This window comes from Gadus morhua, chromosome 5 (genome assembly GCF_902167405.1).
Source record: "Gadus morhua chromosome 5, gadMor3.0, whole genome shotgun sequence".
NCBI lineage: Eukaryota > Metazoa > Chordata > Actinopteri > Gadiformes > Gadidae > Gadus > Gadus morhua.
The window spans coordinates 20834306-20852206 of NC_044052.1; the positions used below are offsets into that span (position 1 = coordinate 20834306).

Genomic DNA, 17901 nt, shown 5'->3' on the forward strand with positions numbered 1-17901 from the left:
TCATTCTGCCCTGATCCGACCGACCGTTCCACATCAGCGGCCGCAGACTTGGTTGCTTCACGGAAGTGCCTCAAAGGCCCTTTTCTGCCCGTTCACCCGAATCAAACCCCGCCCCCTTTTAGATAAAGGGCTGTGATTGGCCCGACCCGGGGCCAGGTCAGCTGGAGATCTGGCTGAACGGGAGGGAGGCCAGAGCGAGTCATGTTCCCTGGCCCGGACATTTTAATTTCCTGTCTGGGATTAATAAAATACAAATCATGTTGACCTTTATACTGTCAAAAAGGACTAATAAAAGACGACTTGATAGACTAGCGACCCGAAGCTCATGAAACACGGTGTCGTGCTGGGGCTACGCTCAGGCACACGCGCGCGCGCCCACACACACACACACACACACACACACACGCACACACACATCGTTATTCATGATACTGATCGGCTGATACACGTAAACACACACGTGTTAGACATTTCTCGTGTTTTAGTGTATCTTATCTATTTTTCCGACCAAAAGCTCCCCAAAGTGCTCATCCTCCTCCTCCTCCTCTTTCTCCTACTCACCACCACGCTCATGATCTGCAGCTCCTTCAGGACGAAGTCCACCTCCTTGGGGGAGGTGAGCGAGGCCAGCACCCCGCTGTACCCGCGGCACGCCAGCTTGGCGTTGTCGTACGAGTCCTTCGCCGTCAGGAACTTGAGGCACGAGTTGCCCACCAGATGCCAGCTCTCGCCACACACGTTTTCTACAAGGAGGGAGGGAGGGAGGGGGGGAGGGAGGGACAGACAGACAGACAGACAGACAGACAGACAGACAGACAGACAGACAGACAGACAGACAGAGAGAGACAAAGAGAGAGAGAGACAGACAGACAGACAGACAGACAGACAGACAGACAGACAGACAGACAGACAGAGACAGAGACAGAGACAGAGAGACAGACAGAGAGACAGACATACAGACAGAGAGAGAGATGGACAGATATGGGATGAGTCATCTGCACACCTCCAAAGCAATCACCGTGCTACATCACAAGACACGCTGCCGTGCCCCGGAGCTGGTGATGCTCGGGGGTCACCATGACGACCGTACCACCGCCCCTCTCCTCACCTGGCAGGGAGATGCACTCCTGGTTGCGTGGCTCCCACTGGCAGTTCTGGTCCGAGGAGCAGCTCTTGCAGCTGGTCTTCTTGTTGCACACGAACGAGGCGTTGTCCTTGGGGCAGCCGTCGTACTCGCTCACGGCCCCCTGGGGTGGGGGGAGGGGGGAGGGGGGGGCACACAGGGTGGGGGGCAACAGGTCACATGGGGGGCTCGGACGTTTCGGATGGTAAATCAGTGGGGAATAAGAGAAGTCAGTGGTTGTTTAAATCCAGCATCAAGCATCGTACACGATAATAGACACACTAGATCCATGTCATTGACGGCCATGTAGGGGTTAGACAGTACAGATCCATGGGGATAGACTGTGAATCCATGTCATTACGGAGCAGGTAGACGTTAAGACAGTGGATCCATGGCAGTAAGGACCAGGTAGGGGTTAGACAGTGGATCCATGTCAGTAAGGACCAGGTAGGGGTTAGATAGTACAGAGACAGGTCATTAAGGAGCAGGTAGGGGTTAGACAGTGGATCCATGTCATTAAGGAGCAGGCAGGGGTTAGATAGTACAGAGACAGTTCATTAAGGAGCAGGTAGGGGTTAGACAGTGGATCCATGTCATTAAAGAGATACTTCACCGGTGGGTATTATAAATGTGAAAAAAAAATTGAAATCGGTTCATCCTAGCCTGAAAAAAGGCAGAAAGAGTGTTTTCATGGTCTCTCTGGCTCAAAGTAAGAAAACCTCCAACTACCACAGTGCATTGCGCTCGCTGCCCCGCCCACCTGTCGGTCTCCCGTCCCCCTCATTCCCCCTCAGTACGCGAGCTCCCGCCCCCTCTCATTCCTTATTGGTTGAACATTTTTCCACCAAAAGTGTGTTGTAGTCCTCGGCCCTTCTAGCGGGACAAGAGGTTTCTCCCGAAATGACGTCAAACGCGTCATTTGAGGTCATTTCGGGGGAAAATTAGATGAGAAAAATGGGCCAAGGGGAGACTGGTTTAGACTGATATTTATTTATATATTTATTTATATTACAATAGCGATAATGATAGAACGCCGGATCTAAATGGGTGAAGTATCCCTTTAAGGAGCAGGCAGGGGTTAGACAGTGGATCCATGTCAGTAAGGAGCAGGTAGGGGTTAGACAGTTGATCCATGTCATTAAGGAGCAGGTAGGGGTTAGACAGTGGATCCATGTCATTAAGGAGCAGGTAGGGGTTAGACAGTGACTCCATGTCATTAAGGAGCAGGTAGGGGTTAGACAGTGACTCCATGTCATTAAGGAGCAGGTAGGGGTTAGACAGTGGATCCATGTCATTAAGGAGCAGGTAGGTGTTAGGGGTCATCCTGCTAGAGGATGCCTACAGGTCAGGGCTGTAGATAGTGGGAAACACAAGTCATAAACCAGTTGGCACGTAAATTCTATCTATACTATTTTCGCCTTCACATCCCCATGGCAATTACTTTATGGTACAACTATGAGCTCATCAAGGGGGTGTGGGGGGGGGGGGGGGGGGGGGGGGGGGGGGGGGGGTGCACCCCAGGGTGTTGGCGTCGGAGCGGTCGTCCAATGGCCGGGCGGCAACCTGCGGTGCGGGGACATCTGATATAGCCTTTATTTTTAATCGGTGGACAGGAGAGTTAGGAGTGACAGGACGTGGACTGCGGAGGAGGAGGGGGGGGGGGGGAGATGATTGGCTGCGTGGGCTGAGCGACCTCGTGGGCTAAGCCACGTCTCCGGGAGCAGAGGGAGAGGGTGATTAAGTTCTATTAGGTTTCCACGCCGGGGCGATTACGACGTCCTGTCTCCTGAATGTCGGAGCAGTTCTCATTATGTCCGGAACGCGGGCGAGCGGAAAAGAGGATGAAGTCGGGCCGAGTCCTCGCGTCGGGACTCCAGGCAGAGGGGGAGTCATCGGTGGTCATCAACGTGGGACACAGAAGGGTTCCTTGTGACAATGTACCTCTTCGAAGTCCAGGAGGATGTGACAAGATATCAGTTTGAGGATGGGTCTTTCTTCTTCTCTATTCGGTGACATGCAACAACCGAATCGTTACGACCCGTTTGGAGAAAAACTTTAAACTATGAAGTTGTCAAATGTTGGTACGAATCCCACTTAGGAACAATATTTTTAGAACACAGCAAATCAGGGAAGACACCTAATGAGGTAGGATACAAAACTTCAGCGAGGCGCCGGCTTAAGTAGACACCGAATGTAGGACGACGTCGAAAACGAGGACACTGAAAACCCGAGCGGAACGCCCACTCTAGAAGACCCTGAAACGAGGGAGCTCATTGGCCCGCACGCGGCAGAGGACGCCTGGAGTCGAACCCGTCAGAGGAAAGCCACCCCACGGTGTGGGCTCTGCGGGGCGCGGCTGCTTAAAGCCGTCTCCGAGGACCCCCTGCAGAGGGCCTCATGTATTAATACCACCCCCCCCCCCCCCTCGCTGAGAAGGGAGCTGGGGAGGAGACACGTCTGTCATCGTGTTCCAACCTCTGCAGTCGTCAACTGGGGGGGGCGGCGCCCCGCGCGCTACGTGCCCCTGTTACCGTGACGACGGTGTAATTAAAAAAACACTGATTGGTCGAGGTGCACAACCCCCCCCCCCCCCCGCTGGTGGCGAGGTCGGCTTTGGAAGCGCATGATAGGCCGCCGCAAATAACTTACTTACTACTCAGATTTTACAGTAACACAACTCTTAATAATTAAATAAATCCCATGATGCACTCTGATGTACAAGCCCTATATGGAGAGATAGAATGCAAGTCCAACAACATATAGATACCGTATTACACTGTACACACGGATGCAGGTATAGGTACCACTACAGGTACGGTATTACACACTATACAGTAATAGAGAGAGAGATACAGTGCGAATAAAGGCAGAAATCCCTTGCGACCCCAACATGCAAATCAGGCGAACCCACATGGGGCCGCGACCCAGAGGTTGAGCAACACTGCTGTGTTGTTAAGGGCTGATTATGGTTCCACGTCAATGCAACACATGGTCCACGCAGACGCTTCAACGCAGGCGTGAACCTGATTTGGTTCTGCATCGGGTTTTAGTGAGCGGACCAATCAGAGCCCTTGCTGCTGCATCGCCTCAAGGTTATAATTTTTGGGAGGCGCACGTCAGGCCCTCGCGGTGGACACAAGGAGGGTCCGCAAGGACGTAATGCGTCCGTAAACCCCCTTGCGTTGCGTCGATGTGGAACCATAATCAGCCCTTTAGCTCTTTAGGCTCCGTTTGTGCTCACCGAGGACGAGGAGCAGTTGCTGCCCAGCGACAGACACTTGACAGCGCACCACTGGCAGCCGTTGGTGTTGGCGGTGCAGCTGTAGCAGTCGGTGTACTGCTCACAGCGCTCGCTCTCTGGGTCTGGGGAGGAGGTGGAGGAGGAGACCGGCACAGAGAAGAAGTTTAATGGTCCGTCATCGGGAGGTCGCCACCTTCTGGTGTTAACATGTCGCTACAGCACATTGTTACAATACAACAGGGTATAAAAGTATAATTCAATAAATAAAATAATCTGAAATAAATTAATCCGTAACAATTAATACCTGTTTAATGATAATTTATACAATAACAAAATAAACACATCCAGAAAAATATATAATTTTACAGACCATGTCAAAAGTTCAAACGACCGTCTTTTCTACAGCGATCGCGCGCCTCACCAATCTTTCGAATGTTTCGCCGGCACGAAGACAACAGGCTACACTTTAAGGTAAATCTCGCGGAGATAACGAGGAGGCAACACGGCGGAGCGTTTTGCGAGCCGTCTGAATCCAGCTCATTATCCCTCTGAAGTCCCTACCAGCTGTAATCTGCCCAGCCAGCGTGGGGGCTCTGCACGCGCGTCCCGCACCGCGCTGTAAATGCCACGACTGTCCTGTAATCCAGGGAGGTCTCGCGGTGCACTCCCCCGACATCACTGCGTTACGACTCCGGCGTTCACACGTACGGTGTAAACACAGTGATTAACGTCACGCCGGGGATGAGATGAAAACAAGAGTGAAATCTTTTTAAATGCCAGCGTGCGCGCGCTCGCCCCTCCGAATCATCACCAAGGCAGGGGGATGCGATTTAAAGTGCAGACGGCGTCTGTGTTCGATGTACTATTTATAAGACAACGACTCTCTGAAACGGTCCCCTTGGGTGCTGTACAGTGCACTGTTTGAGTCATCGCCATTTTGTAGCGCTCGCCTGAAAATTGTGACGGTATGAATCTGGGTCCCTCCGAATTTCACTACTGCATACCCATAATGCACCTCTTTATGCAAATGAGGCTTCACAGGGTAAACCGCTGGTTTACTCCCTCCCTGATGCGTGTTCGCCCAATAGTGTACGACATCGTGTTCACTGTATAGGGAACAGGGAGTGAGCCAATCGGCACGGTGCTAGCCGCGGCCTCGCGACGATGACCTCGCAGCGACGTGGTCACCACGACGACGACGTCGGCAAACTTACACGTGCGCCCGGCGCAGGCGGCCGAGGGCTGCAGGTGGGCGTGGAGGCAGGCCTCCGACGTGTCGTTCCACACGCAGCGAATCCCGGGCCAGGCCTGGCCGCAGGAGGCGGGGCTTGAGTAGGCGGAGCAGTTGGGGGAGGTGTACACGAGCACGTCGCTCATGAGCAGGCTGTTGAACCCTCCGAACACATACATCACCCTGGGGGGGGAAGAGAGAGAGAGAGAGAGAGAGAGAGAGAGACTTCTCATACTCATACGTTCTCATACTGTTCATCCTAGACTACATTTCAGCACATTTACTAGAGCTTCTGCATCCTAGAATAAATCATATGTTGGTATATATACATGTATAAGTAGTCATTATATCCAGGTCTGTGTTTACTCACCCGTCGCTGAAGACCGCAGAGTGACCGAAGCGGTTGACGTCATGATGGAGATCAGGTCGAGAGAGAACCTTCCACTCATCACAGCCTGGGGAGAGACCGGGAGGGAGACAACCACACAGGGAGAGAGAGAGACAGGGGGAGAGAAAACGAGACATGGAGAGAGAGGGAGACAGAGAGAGACAGGGAGAGAGACACAGGTAGAGAGACATAGAGACAGAGAGAGAGGGAAAGAAACGGAGACGGGGAGAGAGAGAGGTGGAAAGACACAGAGACAGAGAGGTATAGAGAGACAGACAGGTAGAGAGACACAGAGACAGAGAGGTAAAGAGAGACAGACAGGTAGAGAGACACAGAGACAGTGAGACAGACAAATAGAGAGAGGTAGAGAGATACCGGAGATACAGAGACAGGCAAAGAGAACGAGGGGCCGAAATACAGAAGACAGACAGACGGACAGAGAAGACAGACAAGGGGACAGGGAGACAGGTACAAGGTCAGATGAGGGACACTCTCTTGATGACTGATCTAACTGATGTGACGTGATGACGTGATGATCTAATGATGTCACGATGTGTCCCGCAGGCTAGAAGGGTCCGCGGCTCACCAAGGTCACGGTACCATTCCCCTCCCACTCGAGGCCCCTTGGGCGAGGCTCCGGGGAGCCCGCTCCATCATAGGACCGGCCCCTGGAGTTGTACCAATCAGTGTATCCAACAGCACTGCATGGTTAAGGCGGCCCGCCTTAACAACAATAGGGCCCCTCCTTGACTACCAATGTATAAAAAATATATATATCTGCATCTGCACCCCAACCTCCACACACACACACAATATTTGTCAAGAGAAGATAGGATAGGAGAAGCAAAAGAGGGAAGGAGAGGAAAGAGGAGGCAAGGGGAAAGGAGGAGAGGAGGAGTGAGGAGGAGAGGAGAGGAGAAGGAGAGAGGGATGGAGAGTAGAGCAAAGAGAGGAGGAGACGAATGAGGAGAGGAGGAAAGGAGGAGAGGAGGAGATAGGAAAGGAGAGAAGGAGAGGGGAAAGTAGAGGAGAGGAGATGAAAGGAAGGAGAGGAGAGGAGGCAGGAAGCAGAGAGGAGGTGAGGAGAGGATAAAAGGGAAGATGAGAAAAGGACGGGAAAAGGGGAAGAGAGGACCAGAATAAGAACAAGGAGGAGAGCGGGAGAGCCTGACGAGTCAGCACATCCAACCTTCAAAGCCGGCGCAACAGAGATGAAGACACTCGGACTGCATCAGAGCATCTACAGCCTGCAGGCCCCAGTGAGCCCCCCCAAGTCCCCAAGAGAGAGAGAGACACACACACACACACACACACACACACACACACACACACACACACACACACACACACACACACACACACACACACACACACACACACACACACACACACACACACACAGTTAGGCTGTGGTCACCTAGCACCATCTGCTGGCCGACGGCGGTACTGCAGCCTGACCGGGGCTGATTGGAAATTCGTTACCGACACGTCCACCACAATGTCAGGCCGATGGACTCTAATTGAGTGGAGCTCGTTAAGGAGGGGCAATTAGTCGCCTGAGCTCGGCACCATCTCCACAGTAATTACCAGACAATTACCGGCTGCCACGGCAACCGGGCTCATACAGCTGTTGGGCAACGGGGGAGGAAAAGCGGGAGGGGGGGGGGTTTGTGTGAACGCCGCAAGACTTTCCATCCAATCAGAGAACCAGGACAGGTGCCAGAGGGGAGAGAGAGGAGGGAGGGCAAGGGGGGTTAGGGGGAGAGGAGGGAGGGCAGGGAGCAGAGAGCGGGGGGAGGGAGGGGGGGGGGGGGGGGGGGGGGGGGGGGGGGGGGGAGAGAGAGCGGGAAGGACAGTGGAGGTTAAAGCGAGAAATTTCTTTGAGGCGTTTCTCAGACAGCGGCTCTCCGGGGAGTCAGACAACACCCCGCCATGTCTCCACAGGACACAACACAACACGGGGTACAGACGGCTAGCCCTGCCCGTCCCTGGACCCGCCGCGACTTAGCGCCACGCTAACTAGCCTAGCTTCCACCGTCGCGGCCACAGCGCTTCGACCGACGTCTTCGCTCGCGAAACACCGAAGAACCACGTAGACAGAACAGTTCCGCAGATCACGTCTGTTGACTTTTTTTTTTGTTTTTACCCAGAATGCCGCCTGTTATCCGCATGAGCAGAAGCCAGCAGATTGAGCTGCAGCCCCCCCCCCCCCCCCCGCGGCACTAGGGCGACTGGGCCGCCTGTCAATCACCCGGCAACAACGGCAACCAGACCTGCAGTGCCCGGAGCCTGTTCCCATCCCGGACCCTGGTGGGAGTGTACCGTACCGGAGATCCCGTTAATGAGGGAATGTCTCCGGAAAGTTCCACGCAGCAACCAGACGCTCCGAGAGCCTTCAGCCGGCTCGCCATTGGCTGGCCGGCTCCGAAGGGTAATTACCGCTCAGGAGTAATTCCGAGGTTTCCGAGGGAAGCGTTTGATGGTTTATGTATACGGCGTCCATTTTGAGACCCGCCCGGTAGATGTCTTATTATACGAAGGATAATGAAACCTGTTATTTATGCAGCGGAGGAGGAGGGGGGGGGGGGGGGGGATTAGCGGGAGAAACCTGGCTTTGAATTCATAGTGGGTCTCCAACTGGGAGATGTACACTTCCACCAGTATCTCCAGTAACACGCGTTCCCTAAGGTCAGTGAGGCAATAACACGAGAGTCTGGCGGAGGCTGCGCTAGACAGCCTCCTGGGAGACGATCAATATTCCGCCCGTCCGCATCCATCTCCGAAGATCCCCGGGACTTGGGAGAGACGAGATGCACGGTGGAAGACACGGAGATAATAACCTATTTATTCTGCTGTGGAGCTCCTTAACAACACGCATCTGTATTCAGCACCCCGCCGCCCGGGATGAAACACCTCGACGGATAAACAGTTCCATCCGGAACAGTCTTCGCTGGCAACTCAAGGAAACGTTCTGTGTGTCTGTATCTGTCCGAGTATGCATCCGCCTGTCAGTGCATCCGCCTGTCTGTCTGTGGAACCGTCTGTGTGTTTGTCTGTGTGTGTGTGTGGATCTGGTGTTTATCTGTCTATGTATCTGTCTATGTATCTGTCTATGTATCTGTCTGTCTGTCTATGTGACTGTCTGTCTGTCTGTCTATGTGTCTGTCTGTCTGTGTATCTGTCTGTGTATCTGTCTATGTGACTGTCTGTCTGTCGGTCTGTGTATCTGTCTGTGTATCTGTGTATCTGTCTGTGTATCTGTGTATCTATCCGTCTGTCTGTGTATCTATCTGTCTGTCTGTCTGTCTGTCTGTCTGTCTGTCTGTCTATGTATCTGTCTGTCTGTCTGCCTATCGATCTGTCTGTGTATCTGTCCGTGTTTCCTCTGTGACTGTCTGTATCTGTGTGCACATCGATCTGTCAGTGTATTGATCTGTGCGTGTCTGTCTGTGTTCCTGACTGTTTCTGTCCGTCTGTCCGTTATGCATCCGTTAACGATGCTCAAGGACGCTTCTTGCTTCAGGGTGTGGTCAGGTCTGAGGCGGCGAACGTTGGGGAGTGTACCCCCCCCCCCCCCCCCCCCCCCCCCCCCGCCCCCCAGGGAGCTCACCGAGGTCGTAGCTCATGAAGTCCGTGGAGAAGCACTTGGCGCCGTGGCTCATGGACGTGTCGTTGTGCGTGTTCCCGCCAAACACCAGCATGGCCCCGCCCATCAGCACCGCAGAGTGCAGGTAGCGGTAGAAGCCGCTGTCCCGCAGGATGGTCCTGATTGGACAGAACACACGTCAATCACAGGCATCCCGCAGACATTGGTGGATCATCATCAACGTTGGGATTATATTGTGAATATGGATTCAACCACACTAGCGATACTAGATTGATCTAAATATACAGGTACCGTTGAACCATTAGTGGACCAGTGTATCATATGAACGTTTCTCAGAACCATCAGTACCTTAGTTTATATTATATGGATATACTAGTTGCTATACTCTACGTTATATAAGCATATAAATAATTGAACATAAAATAAAACTATATATATATATATATATATAAATATATATATTAGAACCAATACAGTTAGAAAGTCAAATAAAAGAATTAGCCTTGTGATTGGCTAAGAACATTTTGAGATGAAGACGCAATGCTTGTGATTGGCTTAGATCAGTTCAGATAAAGAAACAAGGATTGTCATTGGCTAAGCTCTGGTCCAAATAACGAAACAAGACTTGTGATTTGCTCAGCCTTGGTCCAAATAATGAAACAAGGCTCATGATTGGCTAAGCCTTGGTCCAAATAACGAAACAAGGCTTGTGATTGGCTGCGGTCGGGTAGAGTTAAAGAATGGCACTTAATGTAAGCACGTATTGTATGTCATATTCAGTTATAGTAGCATCTTATCATAGCTAACTATGTCGTATACGGAGAACGGGTTAAGCTAGCGATTGCTAGTGCTTGGCACTTGGTTCTATGAACATCCTTGCTGTACCGACAGCGATAGACACTTTCACTTTCTTATGACAAATGTACTTATTGTAAGTCGCTTTGTAAAAAAAAACGCCTGCTAAACGCCCTAAATGTGACTGTAGACGAACGGAGGCGTGTGATTGGCCGCTCACCACTTGCTGCCCTCCACCTGGTACTTGTAGAGGTCTCCGGCCAGGCCGTACTTGTTGGCGCTGTACGCCTTGTAGCCGCCGTGCAGGTAGATGGAGCGCGAGGCGGGGTCGTACACGCTGCTGTGGCCGTAGCCCCCCTGCACCAGGGCCCCGTCCGTGGACACCATGCGCCACGAGTTCCTGGCTGGGGTCACACAGGGGGCACACAGAGGTCACACAGGGGTCACACAGAGGTCAGAGCTGGCTGAAAGGTCAGAGGTGACACAGAGGTCAGAAGTTGGGGCTGTATTTTGGTCCATTGCAGAATTCTGCGGTCTGTTATTTTCTATTTCCAAACTGAAGGTTGTTTTTTTTACGGAAGCAGTAACATCTTTTTTATATATATATATATATATATATATATATATATATATATATATATATATATATATATTCTGTATCAAACCCCCTCCCTAGGGGGTCTCCCCCCCCCCCCCCCCCCCAACTAGGGGTCCTCCCCGGTCCCGGGCCCCTAACTAGGGGAGTCCTCCCCGGTACCTTACCCCCCATCCCTCTCCGGTAGCAACCCCCTCCCTACCCCCCCTCCCACAGTGGACCCCCTCCCACAGCGGACCCCCCCCCCCCTTCCCCCTCCCACTGCGGACCACCCACCGATGTCGTACTCCTGGACCTGGCTGATGTACCCGTAGAGCGGGCAGTGTCCGAACAGCACCAGCATGACGGCGCCCCCGGCCCCGCCGCCCTCCTCCTGGTCCGCCAGCGGGGGCACCACGTGGGCCGTGTGGCCCACCACCGCGTACTGCTCCTTGGCCCGCGGGCTCAGCAACACCCAGGTCTGGTTCTGCACATGGAAGGCCCACAGCTGGGTGGACACGTTGCCCGTGGAGTCGATCTTCCCCCCGTACATGTAGACCTTCCCCTGGGGAGGGGGAGGAGGAGGAGGAGGAGGAAGAAGAGCAGATTGAAGGAGAGGAGGAGGAGGAGGAAGAGGAGCAGATTGAAGGAGAGGAGGAGGAAGAAGAAGAGGAGCAGGAGGAAGAGGAGGAGCAGGAGGAGGAGGAGCAGATTGAAGAAGAGGACAAGGACGAGAAGGAGCAGGAGGAGGGTTCAGTGCGAGGTTCATAACGTCCACGTGAAGAACCGTACGATTGTTTTATGAATATGGCTTGCGAAAAAAGTTCCTTTATTATATGATAACGAGCGGTGTGGTAATAAATCCGACTGAAATTGCTGTGGGTGAGATACAAGATGTACCCAAACGGTTCCCTTGATTGCACTATAAATAGAAAAACGCATAACTCAACCAGCGCTGCTCTCTTAGTCACTGGAAGGAGTCAAACCAGTCGTCCTATAACACCACATGACGCGTAGCCTTTTCTTTGTTCAAATATGCTTTGTCTCGCATGTTAACAAACCGGCGTGTCCACACGTCTTGAAGCTCATTGGCTAAAACACACAGGTGTGTATCAAAAGGTGTGTAACAATGAGATGAGGTATTCAACAGGTGCGCCGCAGACAGCGCCGTACCTCGTACTCGGCGAGCGAGTGTCCGTAGCGAGGCGTGACGACGTTCACACTGGCGTCCAGGGACAGCCAGCTCCGGGCGGTCAAGTCAAACCTAGAGAGAAAGAGAAAGAGAAAGAGAAAGAGAAAGAGAGAGAGAGAGAGAGAGAGAGAGAGAGAGAGAGAGAGAGAGAGAGAGAGAGAGAGAGAGAGAGAGAGAGAGAGAGAGAGAGAAAGAGAGAGAGAGAGAGAGAGAGAGAGAGAAAGTATCAAGAATCTATTTACCATTTTCCTAATAGGTCATTTATCAGACATTTCTTCCAAGGTGACTTGAAGTGAATTCAGACATGTCACTCGGGGGCGAGTAGGGGTTACGCCATCATTGTTGCTCAAGGCAAATGGAGATCAAACCCAGTACCTTTTGACTGGGAGTCGAAACCCTAGCAGCCACTACACTCCCCTGACCCTCAATCTCCCCTGGATTAAGTTTTGTTATTTCGTCCTCATGTTATCTTTATTTGTCCCGGGGGCCATGGAGGGCGTCGTCTAGCGCCGGTAAGTCCTGTGATATTGGCAGCTACACAGCCTCGTAAGCACCGTGGAACGACTGGCTGGGACCGCTTCAGGGACGCCAGCCCAGCCAGTCATTTTACAGCTTTAATTACACCCTGCCGGGTCCTACATAGTGCTCCGACACCCACTTCCTGTTGATTCCCTCGGACAGGAAGTGCTGGCCAGAGGACCTGTGTTTTAGAATATCGCCGCCAGAATAAATGGATTTATAAATAGAGAATATGTCGAGGTCTAGGAATAAGGCAGAGAGCAGAATCGCCACGCACCATCATTGCTTGGCAACAGGAATACCCTAGCAACAGGACTGTCCACAACAAAGACTTCAAAACACACTTCAGTCAATCTCATAACAAACAATTGTCAGAGCACCGACAACATATTTACTTGAAACTTTACTCTAAATCCCGCTCTAAAACAGAAAAGAAAACTGACTGCGGAACGAAGTGTTGATGCATGTGTCCCAAATGCATCGACACATCCCATAATGACACACCCTGGTGGGGGTTACCTACTCTGATTGGGTAGCAAAGATAACCAGCAACGCCCCTAGACACCCATAGTCCACCCACACCCTCCCAGATACCCATAGTCACCCCTAACCCTCACAGACCCCATATATAGACCTACCTAGACACCCATGGTCACCCCAAACCCTCCTAGTCACCCCTCCCCACACCCAGACCTCCCCGGTCCCCTCTGAAACCCGTTGGTTGCCGTGGGATACGTACGCTTTGACCATCTGGTAGTCGGAGGTGTTGAAGACGTAGCCCCCGATGACCCACATCACCCCCTGGTGGACCAGCGCCCGGTGGGAGGCCCGCGCAAGCCCCGCCTCCTCGTACTCCTCCCGCCGCCAGTAGGAGGCGTTGGCCGGCACCGACACGGAGCAGCCGGGACCTGCAGGAGGAGGAGGAGGAGGAGGACGAGGACGAGGACGAGGACGAGGACGAAGAGGAGGAGTTACAGCAGGAACGGGGGAGGAGAGTAGGAAGAGATGGAGGAGGAGGAGGAGGAGGAGGAGGAGCAGAGGAGGAGGAGGAGGAGGAGGAGGACGAGGAGGAGGAGGAGGACGAGGAGTTACAGCAGGAACGGGGGAGGAGAGTAGGAAGAGATGGAGGAGGAGGAGGACGAGGACGAGGACGAGGACGAGGACGAGGAGGACGAGGAGGAGGACGAGGACGAGGACGAGGACGAGGAGGAGGACGAGGAGGACGAGGAGGACAAGGACGAGGAGGAGGACGAGGACGAGGACGAGGAGGACGAGGAGGAGGAGGACGAGGACGAGGACGAGGAGTTACAGCAGGAACGGGGGAGGAGAGTAGGAAGAGATGGAGGAGGAGGAGGAGGAGCAGAGGAGGAGGATGGGAAGGGGAGGAGAAGAGAAGGAATAAGAGCAGGAGCAGAGGAGGAGGTGGAGGAGAGTAGGGAGAGAAGGAGGAGCAGGTGAGTAGGAGGGGGGGGGGGGGGGGGGGGAGAGTGTCAACCACTTTGTCCAAGTTGGGATTATTTTTAGTGCGTCGGTTCAACGCAGTGCTGCTCTAGTCACACGCCTGGCATTTTGTCTGGGAGAACTCGCCAAATTCTATTTTGTTTGAAGGGCAAAGGGGCCTTCGTCCTGGAAACGAATAAGACATGTCCCTTTGTTTACACATTCATCCCTTTAAATATTTACATTCTGACGGACTGGAATCAATCCCAGCATCACCGGTTGAGAGGAGGCGCCACAGATGGAAATCTACAACGGGTTCCTCAACAGGACAAACAATGAGCTTGTTCCAAAGCGGGAACACAAAGGAAGTATCCAGGAAGAGCACCACGCCAACACAACCCCAACACTGGGAGGGGGGGGGGGTTGGGTCGGGTCAGATTCCAGCAGAAACCATTATCTTGTTTCAACCTGTAGCGAGTTTCAACCTCCGGCACGCGGGCCATAGGTGGCCCGCAGTACGGCCACGATCCAACGGTTGGATCCAGACAGACCACTGTACTGATAAAAATACTATCAACCCTAATGTATTTCTTATTTTATTGCCTATTTGTTGGGTCCACACATCTGCTAATCAAGAACATGACCAATAGAAAAGGGATGACTCAATGATAACCAGAAGGTTTGAATCCAACACAACTCGCTGTTAAGATGTTTACCAACCAATTGGCCATTATGGCCATTAAAAGGGGCAAAAGTGCACAGGAAGTTCATCACAAGAGGGGTTCCGGATTGCCCCAGGACACAATGGTCACGTGACAGCACAGGAAGTTGTGTGAGTCGCTGTGCCGGTCGAGGCCACGGAAACAGCTTGGTTTGGTGGGCGGCGCGTGGCTCCTCCTAGCTAGAGTGTCGAGGTGTCCCTGAGCAAAACACCTCACCCTGACTGCTCCTGATGAGCTGGCTGTCTACGCGATCGGCTGACACCGCGTCGGTTTGTGAATGTGTGAATGAATGGGTGAATTTCAGGCAATATTGTTAAGCGCTTCGGGTGGCCTCTGGTTACAAAAAAGTGCTGTACAAGTGCATTCCAGTCCATTAGTTAATTGTTTTCTGGCCCTTTCTAACCCCGACGACCCCAGCACTGAACAAACTGAACCAACCCCTAGACCTCGACGGCTCTTCTTAAAGCGGGCATTGAAGATCCTCGCCCGGGTCCGGAGAGGCAATTTGTGGAGGTCCAGGGTTCTCCATGGAACCGATTACCCGCAGCGCACCCATTAGGAAATCGCTGCTCCGAGCCCGCACGCCCCCGCCGGCCGGAGAAAACACCGCTCTGAGGGCGGACGGACGACGTGAGCGACGCTAGTTAGCCTTCAACTGAAACACGGGGACACGACGGCGTGAGAGGCTAAAGGCCGCGCGGCTCGGTCTCAGTAATGAGGTGGCCGTGGAGCGTCGCGGTGGCGGCGGGGAGATAGCGGAGGTTCAATTGCAGCGTTTACCCTCCGTCTCCGCGGAGACGCTTCGCCGGGAAGCCGACCAGCCGACGGAGCGCTTTGAGGCGAGTTTCAGAAAAGTGGGCGTGACCGCTTGGGATGGGTCGTTAACCAATAGGGAGAGGGGATTTTAACAAGCACCGCTGTGGAGGGGTGTGTGTGTGTGTGTGTGTGTGTGTGTGTGTGTGTGTGTGTGTGTGTGTGTGTGTATGTGTGTGTGTGCTACTCTACGGTCTTGTATAAAATCACACACACAATTCAATACCTTATTTATAGAGGCTAGTTAGCTAACACAGGACGCATTCTAACGAGTTATGATTAGCAATTATACAAGCCTATCATCATCCCGTTTGTAAGCTAACGATGTGGGGCACATGCGGTCACAAGTACACCTCCATCAGTGACTATAATATAGCGCACATCACCTCACAATGAAAATTATCCAATTAGCTGAAACACAAGTCGCAGAGCCATCGACAAACATTATAAAAATTATTCAGAACGTTATCTCAGTTGCAAGCTAATGAGCGGGTGCTTGACGCACTTAAATCAGCGAATACGTTTGCATACATTTTAAATATACGCAGCATGAGCTGTGTATATTTACATATTCACAATGTATGCTAACGTATGCTAAGATCGTATGCTATCATATCCCAACGTCTTCGGTTGGTGTGGGGGCCACGCCCTGCCTCCTGCAGTTCCGCACCTTGCCAGCCGGGGTAGCAGGAGCAGGCCTTGTTGCTGGTCTGGCAGTAGCCCCTCTCTGGGTAGCCACAGTCGGCCTGGCAGTAGGGCACCTGGCACGCCTCCCCCTTCCACTGGTCCTCGCACTCGCACTGCACCGCCAAGCCCGTCCCGTTACCGGGGCGACACTCGCCACGCCCCGAACAGTCATTAGGGCACGAGTTCACCCTGGAGAGGGGGAGAGGGGGAGGGGAGGGAGGAGGAGGCAGAGACAGGAAGGGAGAGAGAGACATGGATTTAATGATGGAGAGCCACGGAGGAGGATAAAAAACTATTTTCTTTCGTGACCGTATGGTCGCCGTCAACACAGACAGGATCAGAGGCCGGTCGCTCTTGGAGCCGTGTTTCACTGGTCTCCGGGGTGAGAGAGTTTGTTCTTTCACACTCATTTGAACTCCTCAACGCATCATCGCCCTACTGATAGTTTGTCTTTAGAAATCGCCGAAGCCTCAGCGGCAAACTTTCACACCAGGTCCCGTGGTGTTCTCTACCGGTGAGCGCGGAGCCAGCCGCGGAAATAAAGTTCTGACGGTTCAGTTTGTTGTCTCCGTCGTGTTCGCTCTGAAGGAAAGAACAAAACTCCAGCGGAGACAAGATGGCGTCGGATGTCTTCTTTCATCCTCCCCGACGGTCAGATGGTCAAACACCCCCCTCCCCCCCGCCGCCTCAGACACTGGAGAACAAACACGCTTTCATCTCCGTCCTCTTCTTCCTCCCCCTCCTCCTCTTTTTAATCTCCTTCACTTTCTTCTTCACCTGCGGTCAGTCTTCAGTGGTTGTTGTCAGATCATGCGAGTTTCAGGATGCTAAAAAACGTCAAGCTAACGGTGTGCTAACGTCATGCTAAGGACAGTTCTGATTAGCACTGGCTGTCATTAGCACGACGTTAGCACAACGTTAACAATACAACGATTTTTTCAGCTGGTGTATTGGTATGACCAATGCTCCTATCTGAGTGTCGAGGTGTCCCTGAGCAAGGCACCCAACCCTAACTGCTTCCGACAATTTGTCAGTCGTCGTGCATCTTGAACGTATGTATGTGTGTACGAATGGTTGCAAGTTGCTTTGGATAAAAGCGTCTTCCTCAGATTGGTAACAATTCACCGCAATCTCTGCAGTTGTTTAAGAAACTTTTTAAAAATAGCAACCCCAGATAATTATAGTATGTTTTGACTCTTTGGATACAAAACCTCTTGTCTTGTCAAACTTCAGTGGTCGCCCCTACAGTCTAACTACAGCACCCCACGGAACCGGTCCCGGGTTTCCTGCTTAGAACCGACGCCTTGGAGAGGTTCCTGCTGGGTTGGTTCCACACAAAGACACGGTCGGCAGAAGGTCGGCCGCAAATCCGACATCCTGGACTGATTCTTATTCATAACATATATTCAAATCATTCTATATCATGAACTGAATTCGTATTTTATCTTTTTTCTTCGTTTCCAGTATTTCTCGACAATCCCGACATCCCACAGAAAAACTCTGGCATGTGGGAGATTACTTAAGACTGTGAATCTATACATAAACAAAGATGATAAAACTCTTTCTGAT

The 17901-nt window shown here is 52.5% G+C and overlaps 1 protein-coding gene across 1 annotated transcript in view; it reads right to left on the bottom strand.

Moving 5' to 3' along the window:
* Positions 1-17901, bottom strand: part of atrn (attractin) — a 93649-nt gene that overhangs the window by 57097 nt on the left and 18651 nt on the right. Inside the window, exons 5-15 of the mRNA XM_030355836.1 lie at positions 16316-16521; positions 13410-13578; positions 12133-12223; positions 11257-11524; positions 10606-10789; positions 9594-9748; positions 5966-6050; positions 5579-5778; positions 4365-4486; positions 1109-1247; positions 562-743 (exon numbers count right to left, since the gene is read on the bottom strand). Of these exons, the coding sequence (XP_030211696.1) occupies positions 562-743; positions 1109-1247; positions 4365-4486; positions 5579-5778; positions 5966-6050; positions 9594-9748; positions 10606-10789; positions 11257-11524; positions 12133-12223; positions 13410-13578; positions 16316-16521 (1801 nt within the window). The remainder of the gene's footprint in view (positions 1-561; positions 744-1108; positions 1248-4364; positions 4487-5578; positions 5779-5965; positions 6051-9593; positions 9749-10605; positions 10790-11256; positions 11525-12132; positions 12224-13409; positions 13579-16315; positions 16522-17901) is intronic.